We start from the raw sequence: 23,310 nt of genomic DNA, 5'->3' as shown, positions 1-23,310 counted from the left end.
CAATTGAATTAAATAAATGATTATGCTTAAGGTGCTACTATCAAATAAATTTTAGGGTAAACATCCCTTTACACTCTTCTAAAAAAAATTATGCTTACATCAATTAAAATTATGATTTGCATCGATTTAAAATTTGAATTTTAGTTTGGGGCAATTTACCCTAAAATTTTATTTGACTAATTATTCATTATATTCTAGTTTCTTATTTCGTCTGGGTGGTAAATGATAAGTTTTTTTTTTTTTTTTCCTTTTAGAAAAATCAACTACTATTGTCATTTTCACCCATGCTAAGTCTAAGAATGATTCATGCAATATTAAGATTAAGATTGTTGAGGCCAACAATTTAGGGAGTATACCTAAGATATTAGCTATTTTTACCCTTTGCCCCCAATTGTGAAATTGAATTGATTGATAGTGGTATTATTAATTGGTCAATGGACCATTTTAGATTACTTTTCTAATTGAGGAGGATCTTTACTCTTTGGCTCACTCTTAATTCATCAAACATTGTTGGAGCACAATTTCACATATTCTATTCTCCATTCACCTCCGGTACGTTTTGGAGTTCTTTTGATTGTGATTTAAAGTCTATTGACTAAATTGAAACCAAACTTCCTATTAAAAAAAAAAGTAAAGAGAGAGCAAAAAAAGTGTGATCCAATGGGCTTTCATGTGGGCTTTTAACAATTACAGATAACCAACCTTCGAAGCCTTTCATCGGTCTAGGGTTTGGAATTTTGTGTTCTATAAATACCTCTCTTTTGCTATCTTCCTATTTCCAAAACCTAAAATCAATTCCTAATTCTTCTTTCTTCTTTCTTTTCTGATCTATAGACCAACCCTAATTTCCCATTTTATTTCTGTTTACGAGAAGGCTGCGATGATGATGAGTACAAATAATCTCGTTAATCCGATCTCTATGTGAGGATAATTTCTCATCCATTCATTTGTTTCTGAGCTCCTTCTCTTTCTAGTTTATTCTTCTTCTTCCTTTTTTTCTGCTCTACTGTGTAATCTGAACATTGCAAGCATCTTACACCGCGGATAATTGTTTCACTTCGCTATATTTTGGAAAACGATCCTCATTTCATTTGATCGATAACGTCATTGTCGTGATTCAGTTCGTCAGTCTTGTTTTCACTTAGATTTTTAGTGGTTTAGATAAAAATACAAAGCATTTTTGTTGAAAATTTAAAGGAGAGACATTTCAATAATTGGTTGCTTTTAGTAAAAATTGATTGCTTAGTCCTAACTATTGGTTACACGTTGAAATACAAACCCGCCAAGCCTTTCAAAGTCTTGATATATTGTTTTTAGTTAAAGTTTTCTACCAGAATGAAAGGTCCTCATTTTTAGACATTGTAGTGAATAACACAAAGTTACAAATTTAGGAGAATTTTAAACTTCTTTATTTACCTTTCTTTTTATTCTAAAATGTAACACTTTAAATTTATTAAATGTTATTATTCTTTTAATTTAGTTTCACAATAATTACGAGAAAAAAAATAGTAAAACTTTATTAATAGATTTTAGTCTATTGTCTACGTTCTTCAAATAATCGATCATCCATCTATTTGTTTCTAGTAGAACTATGCAATGTGCAACAAGCAATTGGTATTTCTCTTTGTTTTCTAATTATTTTTCTCTTGCTTATAGCATCAATGAATATTCTTGAATCATTTGCATTTTTTCCCCATCTAGTGTATACAAAAGTGAATAACATGTTAAAGGAACATGCACACATTACACATAATATTTTGAGTTACTCGTCCTCGATAAGGGGTTTGTTTTGAGGAAGTTTCTTTTTTGTATAATGTATGTATTCCTTTTTTGCTTTCATAATGCAAAAGATGAATAAAATAAAGGAGTCCCAATGTGCAACACATCGTCAAGATTGTCAAGATTGTCAGTTGAAGTGACGAGGGAGGAGTGGAAACCGTGGGAGAAGAAGGGTTTCCATTTGAGTTGCTCATTGCTGGTGGAGTGGAAGGCCGCTGGAATGTGGACTTGAGGGGTTTCAAATGAATTAGAATCTGAAATTGAAGAAAGTGAGAAGAAGACAGCATCAGCAGAATAATATTGAGATTAGGAACAACAATTTTAATCCAAGTGGGAGTCTATAAGCGTCCAAGATACTATGTAGTAACTTAGGCTAAAAGAAAAACACATCAAATATCCTTAAAGATGAAAATACAACCGAAAACTAAAATCCTCTACAACAGGAGGGCACTTAGCACCCAAATACTCTACAGCCCATAACAACACCCCTCTAATTAAATTCAATCAAGGATAGATTAGAGATCAAAACCTTCGAGTAAATAAAATGAGTTCTTTTTGCCCAATGAATGTTAAACATAAAAACCCCACGTGTTGAACTAATTAATATTCTCTTTTACACTTGTAACGTAAAAGAAAACATCATGCAAATCAATTCTTTTTGAAGGAAGGAAGGATATGAAGAACGAGAGAAAAGGAGTAGAAACAAGCTTAATTAAAATGCAATTTGTGACTACATCCACTGGGTTTTACAAATCACTCATCAGTACTAGAGTTTCTAAAAAAACCAGTATTTATTTGGGTCTCTTCAAATAAGTCATCTAATTAACTCAATCAATTCAAAACTACCAATTTGTTTCCATATATATAGATTACTATTGAGAAGTTCTAACAAATTGAACTAATTTTAATTTGAAGCCTAATTGTTGAATATGTGGTGATGAAGCAAAGAGGGAAGCAATTGTTGGTAATGACGTGGAGATGGAGTTGTTGAATTTTGACAAAAAATAAATCCTAGAAACCATATCGCTTGTTCTTTGAAGGAAAGTGAGAACTAAAATATTTAGCGTTTAATAGACTAAGATATAAAGGTTAAGGAGTAAGATAGAATTTTAACTTATTAAATTATGTACTAAAGTGTGTAATGAGTGTGTGCAATTATGGTAGATAAACTTGGGCACCTAGAAAAGTATTTTTCACAAAGGCAAAAGTAATTTGTTACAATCTATAGAGTATACAGCACAGCCAACCTTGAACGAACAATCAAAGACATATTTTCTTCAGCATTGGCGGCTCTAGAAAGCAAATAGACCAAACTCACCACCAACTCTGATTCCGGCCACCATTTTAAATCCCCAATCATCACTCTATTTACGGTCTCTTCGATTCAATTCCACAATCCAAACATACGCACTAAAACTAACCCCAAATCCCATTCATACCTTTTGATCCACTTGTTTCTCCATTTCCATGGATACATTAGAGGAGGAAGAAGAATACAACTGGAGAGAAGTCCGGCTTCCCTCGCTTATCCCAGTGGTGCCGGAGCCTGAGCTAGAGAGAGAGACGGCGGAGAGACGCCGTGGCCGAGACATCCTTATCGCCGTCGATCATGGTCCCAACAGCAAGCACGCTTTCGATTGGGCTTTAATCCATTTCTGCCGCCTCGCTGACACCATCCATTTAGTCCACGCCGTTTCCAGTAATGAATTCCTCAAAACCCTTTAACATAATCAACCCAAAATCTCCATTTCATTGATCTCATTGTTTTTTTCTTTTGTGGGTTTTGTTTAATTAGATGTGAAGAATGAATTAGTTTATGAGTTCAGCCAGGGCTTGATGGAGAAGCTTGCAGTGGAGGCCTTTGAAGTGGCCATGGTGAGTACTGACTTAATAACACTGCTTATATTTAGCTGCCATTAATGGCAAATGAGATATGATTTTACGGCTTTTTGTTTTTCTTTTCAGGTTAGGACTGTGGCAAGGATTGTGCAAGGAGATGCAGGGAAGGTTATTTGTAAAGAAGCAGAGAAGTTGAAGCCTGCTGCTGTTGTTATGGGCACTAGAGGAAGAAGCTTGATTCAAAGGTATAACTTAAACTTGGCAAGTTTTCTGTGGGATTTTGGTTTTCTGACTCTTACATGTATTTCATTTTGGTGTTTTTATGTTCAACTTTTTATCTCACTTGATGATGCAAGTGTTTTAGGATATATGTTTTGGTTGTGACATTATTTGAAGTTTTGGATGAATGAGCCATAAAAGGACAAAGATTTAAAACCAACTATTGAACCAATTCATGAACAGAGTCAAAAGATATACAAGTATAAGTATACAAATGAAATAAGATCAAAACTAAACTAAACCAAAACATAACCTCTTGGGTGTTTGGCTTATAGATTGGGCTCATATATGGAGAGATTAAGAAGTTGAGTATAGATTTGATGTATGTATTCGTCTATTTTACTTCCTACTTAAAATTTAGAGTATACTTGGGTTGAGTTTCTAGAAAGTAAATCCAAATAAGCTCTTTGACCCATGAATCCCAGAGGTCAAGGTCGACCAGTGAGATGTTGAAGATTATCTTCAACATCTAGCGGGAAACAACCCTAGAGAACACATTGCAATTGAATGGAAAGTAGCAACTCTAGAGAACGCATGGCGACCTGTTAGGTTATCACCTAAGAAAGAAACACTCAAGAATACTCAAATTTGGAAATATATAGAATTTGTTGTAATATCATAAGAAAAGTAACAATATAACCTGCCTTTTGAGAGGGCTAGTCTCTTCAGAAAAAAAAACCCAAAGAAAATCCTACAAATTTCTTCACACCTTGCTCCCCCCAACTCACTCCCTTTTTTTATAACGAAGAACCCTAGCAAACTTACTAGCATATTTTCTAATATGCCCCTAATAATCTTAGTTTTCACATCGCTTCTATATACCTATACATACATTCATGCTTTTATATAAGCTCTCTTCATACAATCGAACTCACCTTACAAAATCTTATGCTTGACATCTAGAAGTCAAGATATTTCCTGTAGACTTAGCTTATTAACACAATGTAGATTTGTTTTTGGCTTTGTTTTATTTTCAGTGTTTTGCAAGGAAGTGTGAGTGAGCATGTCTTCCACAACTGCAAATCAGCACCTGTTGTTATAGTTCCTGGGAAAGGTACAATATTGTAGAAAGAAGAAAAAGATAAATAAAATAAAGAGGAATTATTTTGAATCCTTTTGTTTACATATTCAAAGTTTCAAACTACAAATTGTGAGTTTGGAATTCTGTTTGTCATTTGTGTCAGAAGCTGGAGAAACATCTGTGATTTGAATCTCAACTACACTTGGTTGAAGCCTGAAATGAATCTACAATGTCTCTTCATCAATCTCTGTTTTCTTTTTTGGTTTTAGTGTTAAAGTTGAAGGTTATAAGAAGAATTTGATATTGTATTTATATTTTTATATATGTAATGTATATTACTAGATTTCTAGCATTAAAGTTTACTTCCTAGATATGGTTGTGGTATTGTATTTGTATCTTATGTTTTGTGTTTTCGAATAGGTGTGATCTGTGGCCAATATAGAAATGGGTTTCAATTTGAAAAGTTGATTAACTAAAATGGGCTCCATAACATATTTATAAACCAGAGTATAGTTTACAAAACTAGTTAAAAAAATAGTATATCAATGAAGTGATCTTATTTGTGACTGGGTAAATATGATAGACCAAAAGGAAGGTCTCGATCAAAGGTGGTTGATTTTCACTCTTCAATAGTTGTGCTTGGTGTGAACATTTATGAAATTGTCTATAGCCGGTTCAGTGGTAGGACCTAATTACATGCAACAAAACATTTTAGGTGCATTTTAGGTGTTAAGTTGGATGAATCTAACTTATTATTATTTCACTAGTAATCAAGATTCTTGGCAAGTTAAGTGGATTATTTAAGTTAAAAGTTTAATTAATACTTCAAGCTGCCACATAGATAAGGAGGATTTTTCTTGTTTTTAGGATCATCCTTTTCTTAGTACAAAAAGGATGAATTATAGAACAAAGTGTCTTGTTGAAACATCTAGAAACAATAATCTAATTTTACAAACAAAGTGGAGTGAAGGTAACAAACTAGAGGGAAAGGAAGTGAAGTGAAGTTATTGACTATATTCTTTGTTTACTCTAACAAGTTTTAAAATTCAGCTTGAGTTTGATGACTAAATAACATCAACTTCATTATTTATTTAGAAAAAATTGTACAAAGGGTTTCCCTTTATCGAGGTTCAAATGAAAATTAACCCCAAGTTTAAAAGTAAATGAACTTTGATCTTCTGTTTATTTCAGCATCATACAAAATCACCGTTTTTTTGGGACGATAACGTGGAAGTATTAGGAATAAGATGTGAGTTTGTTACAACTTTGAAATTTTCTTGTCGCAAAATCTTATTCTCAACTCATTTTAAACTATTAACACTCAAACGCAACGGGGACAAAGAAACGCCAAACAAAGTAAATACAAACAAAAACGTAAATTTTATTAATAACAGACATTTTATACATTATTACAATATTTTGACTAAATAACCAAAGCTTAACCATTTTCAAAAGGCCTTGAATCATCTTGTCGCAAATCATTCAACCTTCTTATCTACTTTGCCTAAACACCTGATCTTGGAAAATATATTTTTAAAACGTAAGTCTAAAAGACTTAGTGAGATTTTATGAAAACCTTTCGTAATACCTTTTTCACAAACATCATTTCGCATAAACAACTTCAAACCATTTTATTTCGCATAAACAACTTCAAATCATTTCATTTCGCATAAACTTTTCATTATGCTTAAAAGAAACACATTTGTAACATAACAATTTCACATAAACACACATTAGTTAATAGTCATTCATTTCACCAAGAATCCCGAATCGTTTTCTACACTTGATCTCATTACCTTGCGTTTGACTTTTGTATCAACAACATCCGAGAGCATACATATTCATCCTTATTGCTTAGGTCACTAAACTTTATACGCTCATTTCAACGCATAAGCCAACTTCTTATCACCATGTAGTTCGTACACCCTATGGTGACCTGAACTATTTATGTGCACATAAAAGTTAACATTATATCAATGAATCAACTAATGGTTTGAAAATCAATTCATAGCATTGAAATCGTAATCATCAAATTAAGCTTTAACATTATTAATCATGCTTGAACACATATAAACTTTTCATCTATTTTTTAAACACTTTCTCATTTGAAATCATCTTTCAAAATAGTAAAGAGAAACCACAAGAAAGGTTTTAACATAAAAACATTTATGATCACCAAACTTTACTAAAAAAATTCTTCTTCTTCTTCTCGCAACAAAACTCTCATCATCCCCTCCTTAGTTACCAAAATCCTCTTATTTGTAGAGCCCTTAAACTAATTTAGTCATGCATAAACTCTTCTCAGTTTGTCAGTTCATGCTTAAAACTTCACACATGTAAATTTAATATTCATCCTAGCCATGCCTAAATTTTTAAATCCCTATCAAATCAAATTTGACATTTTCATCGTCAGACCTTGCTTCCCGCTTAACCCAAACCGCGAATAACTTCAACCACTTAATCATTTCTCGCAAATAACTTTATCGTGTGGTTATATTTTTACTATAAGAAACCATTCCATGTGAACTAACCAACTTTTACTTCTTAACTTACGCAAATACTTTTTCTCTTCTTATTGTACAACTTTTTCGCGAACTACCCACTTAATCGAAAAATGTATACTTTAACTATAAAAGATTTTATTGCTTAATCCTTTTCGCTGATTTATTCAGACGTCAACTTCTTAATACTTAGCCAAATTTTACTTCCTTACCAAAAATAGAAATGGATCTCAAATTTTAGCCCATAAATGTATGCTCCTTCGATTTACATTTTTTTTCTTTTTTAAATCTAATAAACTACTTCTCTTTGTGCTCAATTCCTCCCTCTCTAATTTTTTGTCTTCCATTGTTGCTATGCAGCTAATCTCCACAAAAAAAAAAAAGTAGAGGTCACCAAGGCAACAAACTAGAGTGAAAGGAAGAAAAGAGAAAACAGTTAATTGGTAAGATAGAAAGAGAAACGAGGAGAAAGAAATCAGAAACTAGAAGCAAGCGGTGAGTAGCTAGAAGCTAGAACCAAGAAGTGAGAAGGAGATAGCCCTATACACATGTTTTGTTGGACATGTTCGTAACTTTACCCAACAATAACGTTAGTAAAAGGCAAACAAAACCTTGAATTTTTAATGGTTATGTCAAATTTCATTTGAATCTCTCAAAAGAGCTCATGCATGTAAAAAAAGTCCTACTTATTTATTACTTGCATTGTATATACTTTGTTACTCAACGACTCATAATTAATATTAAACTAATTTTTTTATCGTAAAAGTTGACCTGACGATCCAAAACAAGAAATGAAAAATGACATTTAAAGAGGGCAAAAAGGAGAGAGAATTAGATAAGAGGGTATGCCCAAAATTTGGGACCTAAGAAAATGAAAGAACAAAATCATATCTCTCCATCCATTGCCCCAAACATAGAATCAATGAGATCACTCTCTTTTGGCATATGGACCAAAGTGAAAGGTAAGTAACAAGAAGATGCATACATCTCTTTTAGTGGTCCTCTATATATATATATACATAATATCATCCATATACTAAAAAAACTCTTCATTTTTCTTTGTTATAAACAATAATAATAAATTTATTTATTAAGTTTGATATTGAAAATAGAATTCAATTTCCAACAAGGGACAAATAAAACATTCTTCAACTACCCACAAAACCAACTATACCTTTCCTCTTTTTCCTTTTCCTTTTTCTTCTTTTTTGCCCTAGCTAGCTAGGTTTGGACTTTTTATGTACTTCACTATTAAACTTTGTCCCATAAATCATTTAATATCTATCTTATTATTAATAGGTAGCTTGTGCTTACAGGTGACAAACATATTCTTATTAGTCTTATTACTCGAATGAGTTTTGAACTTAGGCAATACATTTTTTTAATCCACTTCTCTCACTATCTGAAATATGACTTTTAATTAGTGAACGAAATATTCAGTGTCTATTATTAAATTTGTTGCATGTTTGGTGGTGAAGGATAATTCTCTCATCCTTAAGAATACAATTAAAATATTGTATGTAGTCATCCAACAACGATATTGTTTATGCCTTTTGCGATGGATAAAGTCAATTAATAGCAATTGCATTGCAACAAAAACGGCTAAATTAGGGTCACATATATAATGAACTTATTTTGTGTAGAGATTTGGTTTTGGTAGGTTGATTTTTTTTTTCTCGATTAAGCTCTTACAAGTAAAGCTTACTGCATCTAATGTTTTAACATTATTCCATTTTAATTTTTAGTAGAAACTTTGCTATTGATGCGATGAAGAATTAGTGGGAAGTAATGAATGAATTAAAATATATAGATAAAAATGTGAAAGTGTAACATTTAAAAACGTCTAATATTAATCCAAAATCGAACAATTTAATTTATTAATACCTCTACTTAATTACAATGAAAATAAAAGGAAAGGAAAGGAAAAAAGAATAATGGTATTGAAAAATACCAAATCCCAAATAAAAGTTGAATTTTTGTTTGGAATTAATTTGAATATATATATATATATTTAAAATGGAAGAAGAAGTTTGTGGTCCATAAATAATGTTTCATTTTCATCTTCAATGACAGAACATTGGTGAGATAAAAAGCTTGATGGTGACAACAATGGCGGCCCCCCTCCACCTTCTTCAAATCTTTGTAATTCACCTCCCCACGTTGAAGACACTTCAAAATGCTATTCAAGAAAAGAAAAAAATGTTTAAAAAATAAAGAATTTGAATTAGAGAAAAATTCAAGAAATGGAAAGAAAAAAAATTAGGAAATTAATTACAGTAATTGAAGACAAGTTGCTGTTGATCAATGGAGTTTGAGGAATTGTTAGAGAGCTTGAACCCATTATTCCTAGTTGAGTATCGTAGGATGAACGATTGTCCGTTATAGTCGGAAACATCTGTAAAGATTCATAAAAAAAATTCATGAGAATGTTGAATAGAAATTATTGTCTTATTAACAATATAACAAAATTTATCTTTCTATTAACGATAAAATTATTCACTAAGTCCATATCAATTCCATATAATATTCTATTACGTTTATAGCATATAGATCGTGACATCTTACCATATATATATATATAAATATATAGTAATTTCTTTTTGTTGTATGAAATATAAAATATAATATTGTATCAATTTATATTCTAGAGTAAATAATCATACTTTTGTTTTTAAAGTTTGGACATCACAAGACTTCAAAATTATGCAATCTTATCGGAAGGTTAAAAAATTATATAATTTGAATTTGGGTACTTGATGTGACATTTTCGTGATAAAAATAATGATGTTTTTTTAAATATATATATATATAATCCACTAAAATATATAATATATTAAATCTTAAATAGATGATCATCATAAATTAAATTCATGATCTCATGTAAATCTTTTATTGAAGTCACGTGTTTCTATTTATTACCGGATTCTATGATGACTAAAATTTACTTACTAAACAAGTATTCGAACAACTTGCCTCTCGTTCTACAACATTTATCTCACGATATATTAGAACTTAGATAGATGAACCACCGTAAATTAAACTCGTGATTGATCCTCTTTTACCATTTGTGGAAGGTCTTTTTTATTTACTATACTAAAACCAATAGGCAAGAGGATGATAAAAGGGGTCTTAAAACTTGTAAGTTGTTTATTTATTATGGTATGAATGATGATTAATCTCACCTGCTTGGCCAAGAGATCATCTACATTGATGAAATCAACTCTGTGGTTTAGAGCAGCCACTTTCATGGATAAGAACTGCACAAAGAATAATATTGAAATGAAAATGTTAAAAAATATTTAGTATTTATTTGGGAGGGGATTAGTTTTTAATTTGAATTAGATGAGAAAGATGAAAGAGGTATTACCTCAACTTGTTGTTGGAGAGATTGAACATAATTAATAATTTCATCAAGCATTCCAGCTTTTCCAGCAATTTTGTTACACCCAGGCACCAAATTTTGCAAATACTTCATTCTTTCACTTATCTTCTCTCTTCTTGCCTGCATATATATATATATATATATATATATATATATCTAAATAAAACTTTAAACTTTTGATTTTAATTCTCAACCCCCCAAAAAAATATGATTCTTACTTACTCTTTCAGCAAGACTATGGCTATCAGTGGCTTGGCCACGACGAGCTCGAACATGAACATAATCCATTTTTTTAATTTCTTCTGAACCTTTTGAATTATTGTGTTTTTTCCATCTCTCTGTTTCCTCAGTAACCTTTGACTCTTCATCTTCTTCTTCAACCTTTTCTTTCATTTTCTTCTCTAACCTGTCATCTTTTGATCCATTCTCATCCCATTCAACATTATTATTGTTTTCTTTATCTATTTTCGATTTCGTTTCTTTGTTCTTTCCTTTTCTCATCTTTTTCGGAATCTCTCCCTCCACAGTCCTCCAGTTAATTGCCTGCATCATCATCAAAGAATATGAATAATAAATGGTTAATTAGATGTAAGGAACTGAGTTAATTAGATTTTTCGGTTTTATAACGTCATTACCTTCCATGTCATTATCCACCATAATTCATTCACTTCTTGAAACTCTGCTTGTTTTTTTTTCTTTTTTCTTTTTCATGAATTTTATCCCAATTTTAAAAATTATAAAAAGATTAACGTTTATATAAATTTATTTTTCTTCGTTCGGGAAATGGTTATGAATTGCAAAATTTATAAATAAAGTTGGATGAATTTGGTTATAATTTATAAATAGTTTAAATGTTTTGTTATTTATGAAAATGTTTGTTTTTGTATTAAATTTCTTTATTTAGAATGTAAATTAACGTGTAGTGTGATAACTATTTAACTTTTTGTTTACTGTTTAACATTTTGTTTTCTGTTTTCGAAAGGCTATGTTTATGAAAACTATTAATAATTAATAGGAAAATTTGAAATAATTAGTTGTAATGTTAAAAGAAATTAGCATTACTAATCAACTTTTGAATCAAAACTAGTTTTGAATCTCTCACTCGAGCAGATAAAGAAAAGAAGAAAAAAAGGGTGTCACCGATAAAGCAGAGTATAACTAATTAATAAAATGATGTTGAGTATAGGATTAAACAAAAAGTGAGTTAAAAAACTGTCGAGTCTATGGATGGTGTAAGAGTGTACGAGTCATCACCTTTACCCGGGACGAACCCATCGGATTGGTTCGAAGCTCTTTAGAGGAGATCTCGTACTTAGCCAACTCAGGCCAACCTCCAGGTGCAACTAAATCTTCGAAATGATCGACCCGACTTGCCGGAGTCGATACCGAAGACAAGCTCAGGCTGTCAGGGTGTGTTTTCTGTCGTTTGAAACGAGCCGACGCGGTCATCTCCGACTCCAACATAACACCGGCCGGGAAGCCCAAAGAAGATTAATAATGAGGTAAGTAGTTTTGTTGTTGTTGAAGGAAAGTGAAGAGTGAAGAGAGAGAAGAGATATATATAGATATAAAGAAATGAAATTAAGAGGGAAAAGAGAGTGGCAGTGGCACCGAATTCTGACAGCAACGGCGGACGTTAAAACATAGAGAGAGAAAGCCAACGCCATGGGCGGTGGGGCCGGTGACATGACGACCACGTGGGTATGCGAAAAAAAAAAGGCTGAAATTATTTTATTTTATTTTACTTTTTAAAATTTAGTAAATTACAATTACCATTATTGGGAAAATATCCATTTACAACTTTAAAAAATGGTATTGATTTAGACTTAATCTAATAATTATATCCATTTCAATCGAAAAAGTTTGATAGTTGTATCATTTTATACTTTTAACTTTTTAAATTTATCAACTGAAACCACGAACTAATATGATTGTATCCATTTAAATTCTTTATTATGTTTTATTTGAGAGTTTAAATTGATATATTTAGGTAAGATCGATGTTTAATTTTATACAATTGTGAAAGTTTAGGAACTGTTAATTTGGAGTTTAAATTTTGATATAACTTTCAAAGTTTATGGTTTAAATTGATACAATTTTTACTTCAACGTCTAAATTGATCCAACTCTCAAAGTGTAAGTTGATATTTAACTTTGTCTTCTTTTAAGTAAATTAAAGGGGAGGATTCATTCAGAGATTCTAGTGAAATGATATTCCCATATGATTTTGGTTTGTTGTTTTTCTAATTATTATTAATCGTTTTTTTTAACTTTTTGTCATTTGTGATGATATGATATCAATGATTAAATTTATACTAATGTCGATATCAAATATCAGCTTAATAGTATCGATCTAGTTAATGTCTCATTGGTTCATGTGTGAATCGATGAGACGACGGAGTTTTGACATTTGGTTTTTTAAGTGCGATCGTTGTTATTATTGTTGTGCTCACTTTTTGGCATGTATTATTGTTATTGGTTCTGCGTTGCTCAACCTTCTTCAAATAGTTTTACAGTAAGTTTGTTAGTAAGTGATAGATTTTAATAATTAAAATTAAGTCTCAATTATTATAGCAGAAAACCTAAATATTGTGTGATTAGTTATAATAATTCATTATATCCAAACTAAGTTTTGATTCAAAAACGTCCCATAAAAATTGGAAAACTAAACTCACTTTTGAATTTATATTTGGTTGAATTATCTTATGGATATATATCAATCAACTCTACACATGAATGTGACACTTTCTTTATTCTTACTAAAAATTAATTTATAAAATTATAATTAGAGACAGCTTGAAATAAAGATATATCATAAATCAACTAACAAAAACCAGTTGATTTAAAATTCAATCCACCACACCCAATCTAAATTTAAAATTAAAAAAAAAAACATGGATAAAGTAGAGAAAAAAAAGTGCAATTATTCAAGGGAAAAGTTTGATTTACACCTTGCCAAAAATTTGACCCAAAATTGCTTGAGGAAGACCAAGATAGGAACATGAAAAGCCAATAAATTCAAAATGGAGAGAAGTACTTTGAATTTAAATCTTGTGTTAAAAGGGAAAATGACTCATGGATTCAGCTAACATGTTGTGTTGCCCAATCTTTTTCAAGTAATTATTTTAGATTTTTTTTCGAATAATTCGACAAAATTTATATCAAACTATAACAAAATTTGAGATTTCTAATCTATTAGTATCTATTATAATAAAATATAAAATTAGCTTTTTTTTTTATTTTTTCCCTTCTTTTTTTTTCATGAGATTATTATTAAGAAAATTTTGTATTTATTATAGAAGTGTCATGGATCGTTAGTATATGTGTAAAGAGAAAGAACTTGATTGATATAAGTCCTAGGATCCTAAAGAGCAGTATTGAAAGAAAACAAACAAATAAAAAAATAAAAAAGAGAGTGTTTTCATTTTATTATATTGTTGAAATAACAATATGATTTAATGTCCATGTCCATTTCCATATCTCAAGGTGAGGAAGGAAATAGTCTCACATGATTGGGGTCCTCAATTTTAAATGAATTTTCCATACAATTTCATCTATTTTTGTTTTCCTAGTAGAGAGAGTAGTTCCATACATGGTCTATATTATATGCATTTGACCATGTCCCACACACCTTACAACTACATGCCAACAATCTCTCTTCAATTATGTTTGCTTTTCTTCAAATCCAAAATCACATTTTATGTTAAGCTAGTCCATAAGTTTTGATTTGTAATGATTTAATCTCTGTAACTTTCTATTAGTTTTTGTACTTTCAAATTTGTAATATGTGATCAATTTTATTATTCGATGATACAAACTATGTCTCTAGTTAGTTTTTCGATTTATTTATGCAAAAAATCTCATTAAAATATAAGGACTAAATTGTTATATGGTAAATTTGAAAGTCGACTAAATCGTAACTTTAATTAGCTTTAAAACCCTAGAAGAAAGGAGAATGGGAGAGATGATATATATATATATATTTCATCTACCATCTTCTTAGATCTATGAATGATTCAAAATAGTAATAATTGAATAGTTGATATAACATACATGTGATCAAACATCTTTTCTATTACATCAAATATGACAAAAAAAAGGACAAAGATCTTGATGCAAATAGTGAGAACTTTTTTTTGTAATAAATATTTGGATGAAGGAAGGAATGGGACAACATTTTTTTTGGTACAAAATACAAATCATGATTTGTGCTTTGGAAATCAAGGATGATTTCATTAGAAGAAACCAATAGAGAGAATTATATCTAATGCACTCTACAATCATTCATCTTTATTCTCTTCAATCAATTGTTTAATTATAATTTCTTACTAACACAAAACTTACTTTTTTATTTAAAAAATATTTTAAATTTTGTTGTTGTTGTGTGATTCGTGTGAACTGCAACGACAATTGATGCAACTAAAGATTGTATTTTGGTATATGAAATTTATTTGTCATTAGAAATCTAATTCGAGATTCCATACATCACTTTCTTAACTAACAAACTACTTATACAATGACATGAACTTTTAAAGGGAATCATTGTAAACAACAAAACTGTTGAAAATATTTACAAAATTTAACAAAATTTCATATTCTATTATCGATTGACCTCTATCGATATCTATATGTGATAGATTTGAAATTTGGCTATATTTTGTAAATATTTTAATGCATTAATTTTGCTATATTTGAAAATGTCTGAATTGATCTTTACATCTTATTTTTATTGACTTCAATGAAAATTTTGACACAAACATATTAGCATGATAGTTAAAAAAATATACTTTTCAATGTAGTTTCTCTTTGGTTCTTAAGGTTTGAGTTTAGTTTCATTTTAGTCTCTAAATTCTTAAATATTATTTAACTTTGATATTTGAGTTTTCTTTTAATTTGATTCCAAAATCAAGAACTTAAAAATATAAAATCTTAAAATTTGAGGACTAAATGAAAACGGAACTCAAAAGTTAAAAACAAAGCAGTAGCATTTTCAAACATAATTCAAAATTTTGTACGAACTAAATGTATAATATCTTAAAACATATACATCAAGTAAAGATTAACCTGCAAATTAAGAATTGAAAGGAACCTTTTATAAAAAAAGAATGAAAAGGGAAAACATGATTGTTGTACCAAATTTTCACCTTTCTTGATGCCATTCACTGCACAAGATATAAATTCCCACCCTCTCTTGTTTTTGTTTGTGTTTGGTATTTGAATTGACCTCAATCCACCAAGTGAAATGCACTCATTCTCTTTTGTTCAAACTCCATTTTCTATTTATCATCATACACACCATGTGTAAATTTCAACAAAAGTTTCCACCTTTTCTTACGACAGGACGATGGAGGAAAAAAATATTATTAAAATATCATTTCGGTCCTTATACTTTCAAGCTTCTTCAATTTTAGTTTATATGCTTTCAATAAACCTTAAAGTCATTTTATTGTTCATTTAAAAAATATACATTTTGTTATCTATAATAATTTTATTATAAATCTTGAAAATATAATAATTTTAGTTCTGCTTTTCGGAAGATCGTTTTTGAAAATTTGAAAGTGAATTAAATTGTAGCATGCATGTTTTTGTTGCCTTTTTTGTTTTTTGCATTTTATACCATGCTTATTTTTAAATACTATGCCATTGAATTGTACATTAAACGAACTAATGTTGTTGTTGCTATTGAATTTTGTACGAGTTATTGTCATGTAGCTTGGTTAATTAGGAGTAACTTGGCAAATGTATGACATGGAACGTGATGTTGAGCTCGCCTTGAGGCATCGTTAGGATACTCGTATGTGGTATCCACCAATCTAATACTTGAGTTTACAATTTTATTTTACGAATTCTACCTTTATGTTTTCTGTTTGGCTTTTTATTATAAATATGAAAGTAATAGGAAGAGTTCTTCGATTTTACAAACTTGAAAACATTATTAAAAAGTTGTTTGGAATACAAGTTATCTTAATATTATAATAATCAACTCTCGCTACATTAAATACTCTTTAAAAGTTTCTAATTAGACTACAATAAACACTATTTCAAAATTCTCATTTGTTACGATATTTACTATTTGCCATAGGTTTTACTATTTTAGTGTTAATGATATTTACTATTTTACTTTCAAACTAAAACTACTTACACCTCAAAACAACTTCTATTATTATGTGTTGTAAAAATCCATTCTTTTATTGGGCCCAACAAAAATCCTAAGCCTAAGGCCCAAAATAAAAGATGCCTAAGAAATCATCAAGAGCCCAATCTTGGAAGCCCAACAAAAAGTTAATTTTCATAAAATGATCAAGAACAAGGAAGTTTAAGTGATCTTATATTTTACTCCATTGCGTGGGTTTAGGGTATCAGCTATTTAAAAAGTTTCACTCAATTCTAATGGCCATGAATTAGGAGTAATTATGGTACATATTCACATATGACATCACTATAAGATATGTTTTTGAATGCAAGGGTGAAAATGTGAACCAAAAGGAAAAAGTGATAGTATGATAAAAGCCCATGTGAACTCTTAGTTGTACAACAACACCCATGTTGTCAACATTCAATAGTAGCTATATAGTTAACCACACCTAAATCTACCTTGTTTTGAATTACCCACAATTTGAGGTAAACTTTCAATTGTTATTCTCTCCAAGCTTCAAATTTTCTTCTCTCCATCTTATTATTTGAGAAAGAAATTTTATATGGGTGAGAATTGTTTTAATTTGTTGAGTGCTCTTTAAATCGGTGAAACTACTCTTTGAGATAGTTTTGTTTGTCTTGTTCTTCGTTTCCAAATCCATTACTAAAGGGGTCGCTCTTAATCCTTAAAAAAAGTCGTTTTGTGACGATTTGATCATGATTTGTAAAAATGATTGAGTTTACTCTTGAACTCACACAAAGAAAGTATTGTACCCGTTGTCTCTAATTTATGGAAAGAGACAAAGGTTTTAGTGAACATACTAAGAGAAACTTAGAAAGTAAACATTGGTCAGTTGTGTCGAACTACTATAGAATTACCGACGTCAATTTTTCTTTATATCCCTCCCCTATTTAGTTTTTTGCAACTAATTTGTTGATATAAACTCACTGTATCAAATTAATTGCTACAATTTGTGATTGAATTTATTTATAATATCACTTTATAAGTTATATTTTGATGTGAATGCATTCGTACAAAGTTTTTGTCTAAACTACTTATGAGCAGAAGGTTTATTATATTTTGCTTAATCGGACCTGCTTGTTAAAATTAAATTTTTCATTAATTTGTAAAAATCACATTCACCCTTCCCCTCTAGAGTTGCTAATACCAATTGTTGTATAGTTAATATGATCCTAATTCATGTTGAGGTTCATAATTTCATTGACAATATTTGAAGGTCTTGAGCTCTGTCTTTTGATTCAATTTCTTATCGTTGTGTTCTTGGCTAATAGCATCACATTGCTCATGTATTTGGTGGCAGGGATAGGTCTCAAATTAATATTTCTTTTGTGTGGTTCTGTTATTTTCCTCTTATTAGTTATTGTAATTGTCTAGTAATTTGTAAGATGGGATGTTCGAAGAAGTTTTATGATAAACAAAAGCAGCTTGATTCATCTTTGATTACACCTTCTTCCCCATAGAAATTTCAGTGGACATAAACCATATAATAAATCACCAACATCCATGATTGAAATTGAAAAATTATTCAACTCAAATTTACACGTAATTTTTTAAAAAACATTTAGCATGATATACATTTAAATATTCATTTAGTTGACTATTATTTAAGGTTAAAATATAAATCTAATTATACTTATACTTTATGATTGATCAAACTATAAATATAAAATTTTAATTTATAATTAAAACTGATCCATTATCTTATAAAAAATTAAGATTTCAAACATAATTAATCAAATTTAGCCCCACTCCTTCTTTTTTAATGGTTTATTAATTGAATTGGAATTCCAATATCTATACTAAAAAATATTTCTTAATTGATATGTTTACCCTATCAAATCATCAATGTTGATACATGCAATCAAGCTATTGGTTTCTTTTCTTTTTCTTTTGTCTTTCTTACAATGGCATCCTTTAATGCTTTGTTGTTGTCTTTAAAGTTTGTCCATGTGGTCTAAAAGAAATGCAAACATTTTAGAATAAATTATATATTGCATATCCATTATACTTTGTTTACTTTTATTGAAATACGTTCTTCAATATTTACTTTTATTGAAATATGTGCTTCAGTATTTTTTTTATTGAATTTGTCAAACAAATAACATTACAACAAAATTAAAAAGTAGATGAATAAGCAATTTAAGAAAATTGGTCAAGTAAGAATTAAAACATGTCTCATTTATCGTTCATCGAATTTGGACGTCAAACTATTTGTCATCAAGTTTTGAGAAGAAACAATGTGTTTGAAAGAATTATCATGTACCAACAAACCGACCCAATAGCCTCTTAGGAGAGACTAATATAATTGAGTGAAGTTTATATCCTTACTTTGAAGAATACGAACTGCATCAAAACTATTTGCTTCAAAGAGAACAAAAGAGGGATGACAATTTATGACTTGTGAGGTAAAATTGAATTTGGTAGGACGTGAAAATCGATCTTTCATTCTCATAAGGTAGGTAACGCTATTGACTTATCCGCTTTAGTTAAGTTAATAAATTGACTAATAGTTGTTTTTAGCTAAATATTACTTTAGTTTCTTGCACAAGTTATACAAATATGACGTATGTGTACAAAGAAATATGAATGCTATAAAATATAAATAAAACATGTTGACAATGTTGGAATATCTTTTTGAGAGGATACGGTCAAACATATTTTAAGAGATAAAAATCACTTTAGAATTATGGGAAAATATCTATTATTTCTATCTCGGTCGATTGCTTGTCATAAAAAAGATATTTTAAAACTAAGTAGAAATGGTGATAAAAAAATATATTATCTAATAATGTGTTTAAAATATGAGTGAAATGAGTATGAAGAAGTGAACGTAAAGCTCTTGATTGATCTAACACAACTGAATTCTACTCACTATATCGACTTACACACGTGTAGGCTACTCATTTCAATTCATATAACGTGATTTAGAACCTTACTAGGGTTTACATTCGTTTTATAGGGAGACTTCCCTTTTTTATTCACAAAATGTAATTCAGAAACCCGACGAGAGTTTTGACAGTTTGATAATTAAGATCATTAAAGTACAACAACGTATTTCTTCTAATCTTCTATATTGTTACTATCAAAAGTACTGGAACTAAATAGTTACCAAATGTTAGACTACGGGTATGAATGAATAGGAAAAGAAGCCATGCAGTAGAAATTTTTTTGTTCAATTATTTCATCATACATGACACCTGTCCAAACGTGTCTCTCAAAGTTATTTAATGCTAGTAAAACCATTTGTTTTCTTCACAATTCCTCCGATTTTTTCTTCCTTGAATACACAAAAGCTTAAGTTCAAAGCAACTCATCAATGGTCAACATCTTCCACATCTACGACCAGGTTCTTCGTTGGGTAATGAAAGCAGCCGGAATCAAACCGGTTCAGCTTCAAATCAAACCCGGAACCGCCATGAACTTCTGGGTTCCCGCCGGAAAACCAAACAAAAACCACCAAAACCATCCTCCCCTCCTTTTCCTCCATGGGTTCGCCACCAATGCCATTATGACATGGCAATTCCAAGTCCTGAAGTTCGCCAAAAACCACGCCGTTTATGTACCGGACTTCATGTTCTTCGGGGATTCCGTTACGGATCGGCCGGACCGAACGACGGAGTTTCAGGCGGAGTGCGTGGTGGAGGGGTTGAGAAAATTGGGTGTGGACCGAAGGTTTGTTTTGGTGGGGTTTAGTTATGGGGCGATGGTGGGGTTTAGATTGGCGGAGATGTATCCGGAAATGGTGGAGGCGATGGTGGTTACGGCGGCGCCGACGGTGCTGACGGAAAGGATTACCGGAGAGGCAATGGAAAAAATAGGGTATAAGAGTTGGTCTGAATATTTGATACCGGAGACGGTGAAGGGTGCTATTTCTATGCTTCAAATTGCTTCCTTTGAATTTCCACGATTTCCACGTTGGATTTTCAAGCAATATCTGGAGGTACGTCAAAATTATTTTTGTAAAACCATTTCTTTTTTATTTATTTATTTTCCTTACGGAGAATTCAATGGTAAATAACCATAGATTGAAAAAAAAACATTTTTTTTGTGGGATATGGTTTTTAAAAGTTATTCTACTCATTTAACTATTTTATTTAAAATAAAAGTATAAAGTTATTTTTAAAAAACATTTTGAAACTCAAAATTCCCATTTTTAAAACGTATAGATCAAACCTATATATTCATCAAAACTTACAAACTAAAAAGATTAATATTTTTAAATATTTATTAACACTAGACAAGGTTGAATGTCATTAATATGGCAAATATTTAGGTCCTTTTGAAAACAAGTTTTGTGAAACACTCAAGCTTTTAGTTAAATTCTAAAATCCCAAAAAGTGAGTGCAATTACATTTTTGTTTGAGGGAAGATCGAAAATTGGATTCATTATTATTTTCTAGAATATAAAGAGTCATTTACGATAATTATTTGTAATTTTTTAAAAATGTTATTATATATTTAATTATTTTAAAATTAAACTATAAGGTAGAGTAGAGACCCATAAAGTTGCCATGCGTGCAGTTATTAGAGACGACCTCAGCAGATTTATAATATACATTTTTGTACATTATTATTGATGATGGGAAAACTGATTTGAAATTAGTATTTTGTTTTGTTAATAAAAGGAAAAGGATGGTTGTGATTGTAGGCCATGGTTGTTCACAGAAAGGAGAGGGCAGAACTCCTTGAAGCATTGGTTGCTCCAAATGATGTCACCATCTCTCAATATCCACAGGTTTTATAATTCTTTCCTTTTACTAAAAACAAAACAAAAATAGGTTGGAGCCATGCCTAATCTCCAAATGTTTGTTATTGGAAGTCAAAAGGTAACCTCAATTTTGAACACCACACGTTCTATCCTCACCTTCGTATCAATTGAGCTAGACTCTTATTTACGTATGTCAATGAATAATTTTCTTCTTTTTGTTACTGTTATTTAACTCTTCTTATTTTAAAATTAGTTTTGATGTAACATTATAATGGAATTATAATAATATTCATTCACTTTATTTTTTTTTTGCTTATTTTTCTTTGCAGAAGTTGCATATCATATGGGGGAGAAATGATAATTTGTTTGATATTCAAATTGCTTACAATATGAAGGAGTAAGTTCTTTCTCATTCATTCTTATTTTAGTTTTTTTTTTTTTCAAATTCAACAATTTTATTATTATTATTTTGAGTGTTGATGAATTATAATTGGTTCTACAATTTTATCAAATATATATTATAATCAAGATTTTGGTTGCTCAAACACGTTAATTCAATAAGAAAAAAATGGGTAGAAATCCCATTATATCAAACCCAAGCTTGAATATACTTATCATATCTACGTGGAAAAGTAATAAATGTGGTCTTACAAATTTCCTTAGCAGTAAAGTACTTTTCTATAATCATAATAATAATAATTATTATTATTTGGATTGATTGAATTTGAAATAATCATAATTTGGTGCAAAGGAAATTTGGAGAAAAAGCAACAATGGATTGCATAGAAAAAGCAGGGCATATTGTAGCAATGGAGCGCCCATTCATCTATAACAAATGCCTTCAAAAGTTTCTTCATTCACTGGAAGATAACCCCTACGAATGATCCATCTAATTATATAACCCTTCAAGTACTTTTATTTATTATATCTATAGTTGTATTTTAAGTTCAACCGTACTTTTCTAGTCTATATTATGTTTTTTTTCAATCATGAATTTTATTTATTGTCACAATCGAACATAGTTCATGTATAGTTTTTTTTATATAGTTTTACTTTGTCTCTAAATGCCAAAATATTACCCTTTGTCTCTAAGTTTTTAAATATTACATTATTGCAAGTTTTAACCAAGTTATAAAGTTAATTTCCCACTTAGATCATAGGCTTCAAAATTCTAAGCTTTTACCTCTAAATTTTCACTAACGTCTAGCCTACCTTAGTCCTTAGAGTTAATTTTCTATTACTAATTAAAATAACTAACTTGCTTTTCATTATTTTTTTTTATCATTAATAAAATTAATTCAAAAATCCATATCATAATTATTTTAAATTAACCAATTGAAAGTTAATAACAAAAATAGAAAATTAACCTTTTCTTTTTTAAGAAATCGTCAAAAATAAAAAAAAAAATGGACCAAAAATTTACCATCATGCAAAAAATTAAGTTAATGATTTTTTGTTTTCTAAGAAGTGTAAACAATTTTATTATCGTTATTAGTATTTTTTAAAATCCCATACTTTTTTAATTAAGAAAACATACTTCATAACCTCTTAAATAGGTTGGCAACATTAGACGAAGTCCACCCTAGGAGAGCATGATAGCCAAATTGTAAAAGTGTAAACTGGGGAGGAAAATGAGGAGCTTTAG

General features: G+C 30.0%; 3 protein-coding genes and 1 non-coding gene across 7 annotated transcripts; 3 read left to right on the top strand and 1 right to left on the bottom strand.

The window, feature by feature from the left end:
* Nucleotides 1-783: 783 nt before the first annotated feature.
* On the top strand, nucleotides 784-5,381 carry LOC101210790. 3 transcript variants are annotated; one of them, XM_031881358.1, is made up of 6 exons: nucleotides 784-921; nucleotides 1,851-3,478; nucleotides 3,575-3,654; nucleotides 3,745-3,863; nucleotides 4,875-4,951; nucleotides 5,082-5,381. In XM_031881358.1, the coding sequence occupies exons 2-6, from the start codon at nucleotides 3,247-3,249 to the stop codon at nucleotides 5,105-5,107; spliced, it is 534 nt and encodes a 177-aa protein (XP_031737218.1). In that variant the 5' UTR covers nucleotides 784-921; nucleotides 1,851-3,246; the 3' UTR covers nucleotides 5,108-5,381. The 3 variants fall into 3 exon arrangements, with proteins under 3 accessions (XP_031737218.1, XP_031737219.1, XP_004148842.1); XM_031881359.1 differs by having other exon boundaries at nucleotides 787-3,478; nucleotides 5,085-5,381; XM_004148794.3 differs by having other exon boundaries at nucleotides 788-3,478.
* LOC116402271 lies at nucleotides 877-959 on the top strand. The gene has a single exon (XR_004214785.1). It is a non-coding gene; the product is annotated as a small nucleolar RNA U30 (small nucleolar RNA).
* Nucleotides 5,382-9,383: 4,002 nt separating the features above from the next.
* Nucleotides 9,384-12,432, bottom strand: LOC101216346 (transcription factor bHLH78). Of its 2 annotated transcripts, none has more exons than XM_031880633.1 (6): nucleotides 12,056-12,432; nucleotides 11,024-11,344; nucleotides 10,787-10,957; nucleotides 10,602-10,676; nucleotides 9,695-9,814; nucleotides 9,384-9,598 (listed from the first exon to the last, which is right to left on the bottom strand). In XM_031880633.1, the coding sequence occupies exons 1-6, from the start codon at nucleotides 12,263-12,265 to the stop codon at nucleotides 9,431-9,433; spliced, it is 1,065 nt and encodes a 354-aa protein (XP_031736493.1). In that variant the 5' UTR covers nucleotides 12,266-12,432; the 3' UTR covers nucleotides 9,384-9,430. The 2 variants fall into 2 exon arrangements, with proteins under 2 accessions (XP_031736493.1, XP_004148863.3); XM_004148815.3 differs by having other exon boundaries at nucleotides 10,787-10,921.
* A 7,762-nt stretch (nucleotides 12,433-20,194) lies between these two features.
* On the top strand, nucleotides 20,195-22,757 carry LOC101216828 (epoxide hydrolase 3). Its single transcript, XM_004148817.3, has 4 exons — nucleotides 20,195-20,897; nucleotides 21,606-21,692; nucleotides 21,995-22,062; nucleotides 22,417-22,757. Exons 1-4 carry the CDS (start codon nucleotides 20,274-20,276, stop codon nucleotides 22,547-22,549), a joined length of 912 nt encoding a protein of 303 aa, XP_004148865.1. The 5' UTR covers nucleotides 20,195-20,273; the 3' UTR covers nucleotides 22,550-22,757.
* Nucleotides 22,758-23,310: the final 553 nt, after the last annotated feature.

Source organism: Cucumis sativus, chromosome 2, assembly GCF_000004075.3.
Source record: "Cucumis sativus cultivar 9930 chromosome 2, Cucumber_9930_V3, whole genome shotgun sequence".
Classification (NCBI taxonomy): domain Eukaryota; kingdom Viridiplantae; phylum Streptophyta; class Magnoliopsida; order Cucurbitales; family Cucurbitaceae; genus Cucumis; species Cucumis sativus.
This window is presented reverse-complemented; position numbering and strand designations above follow the sequence as displayed.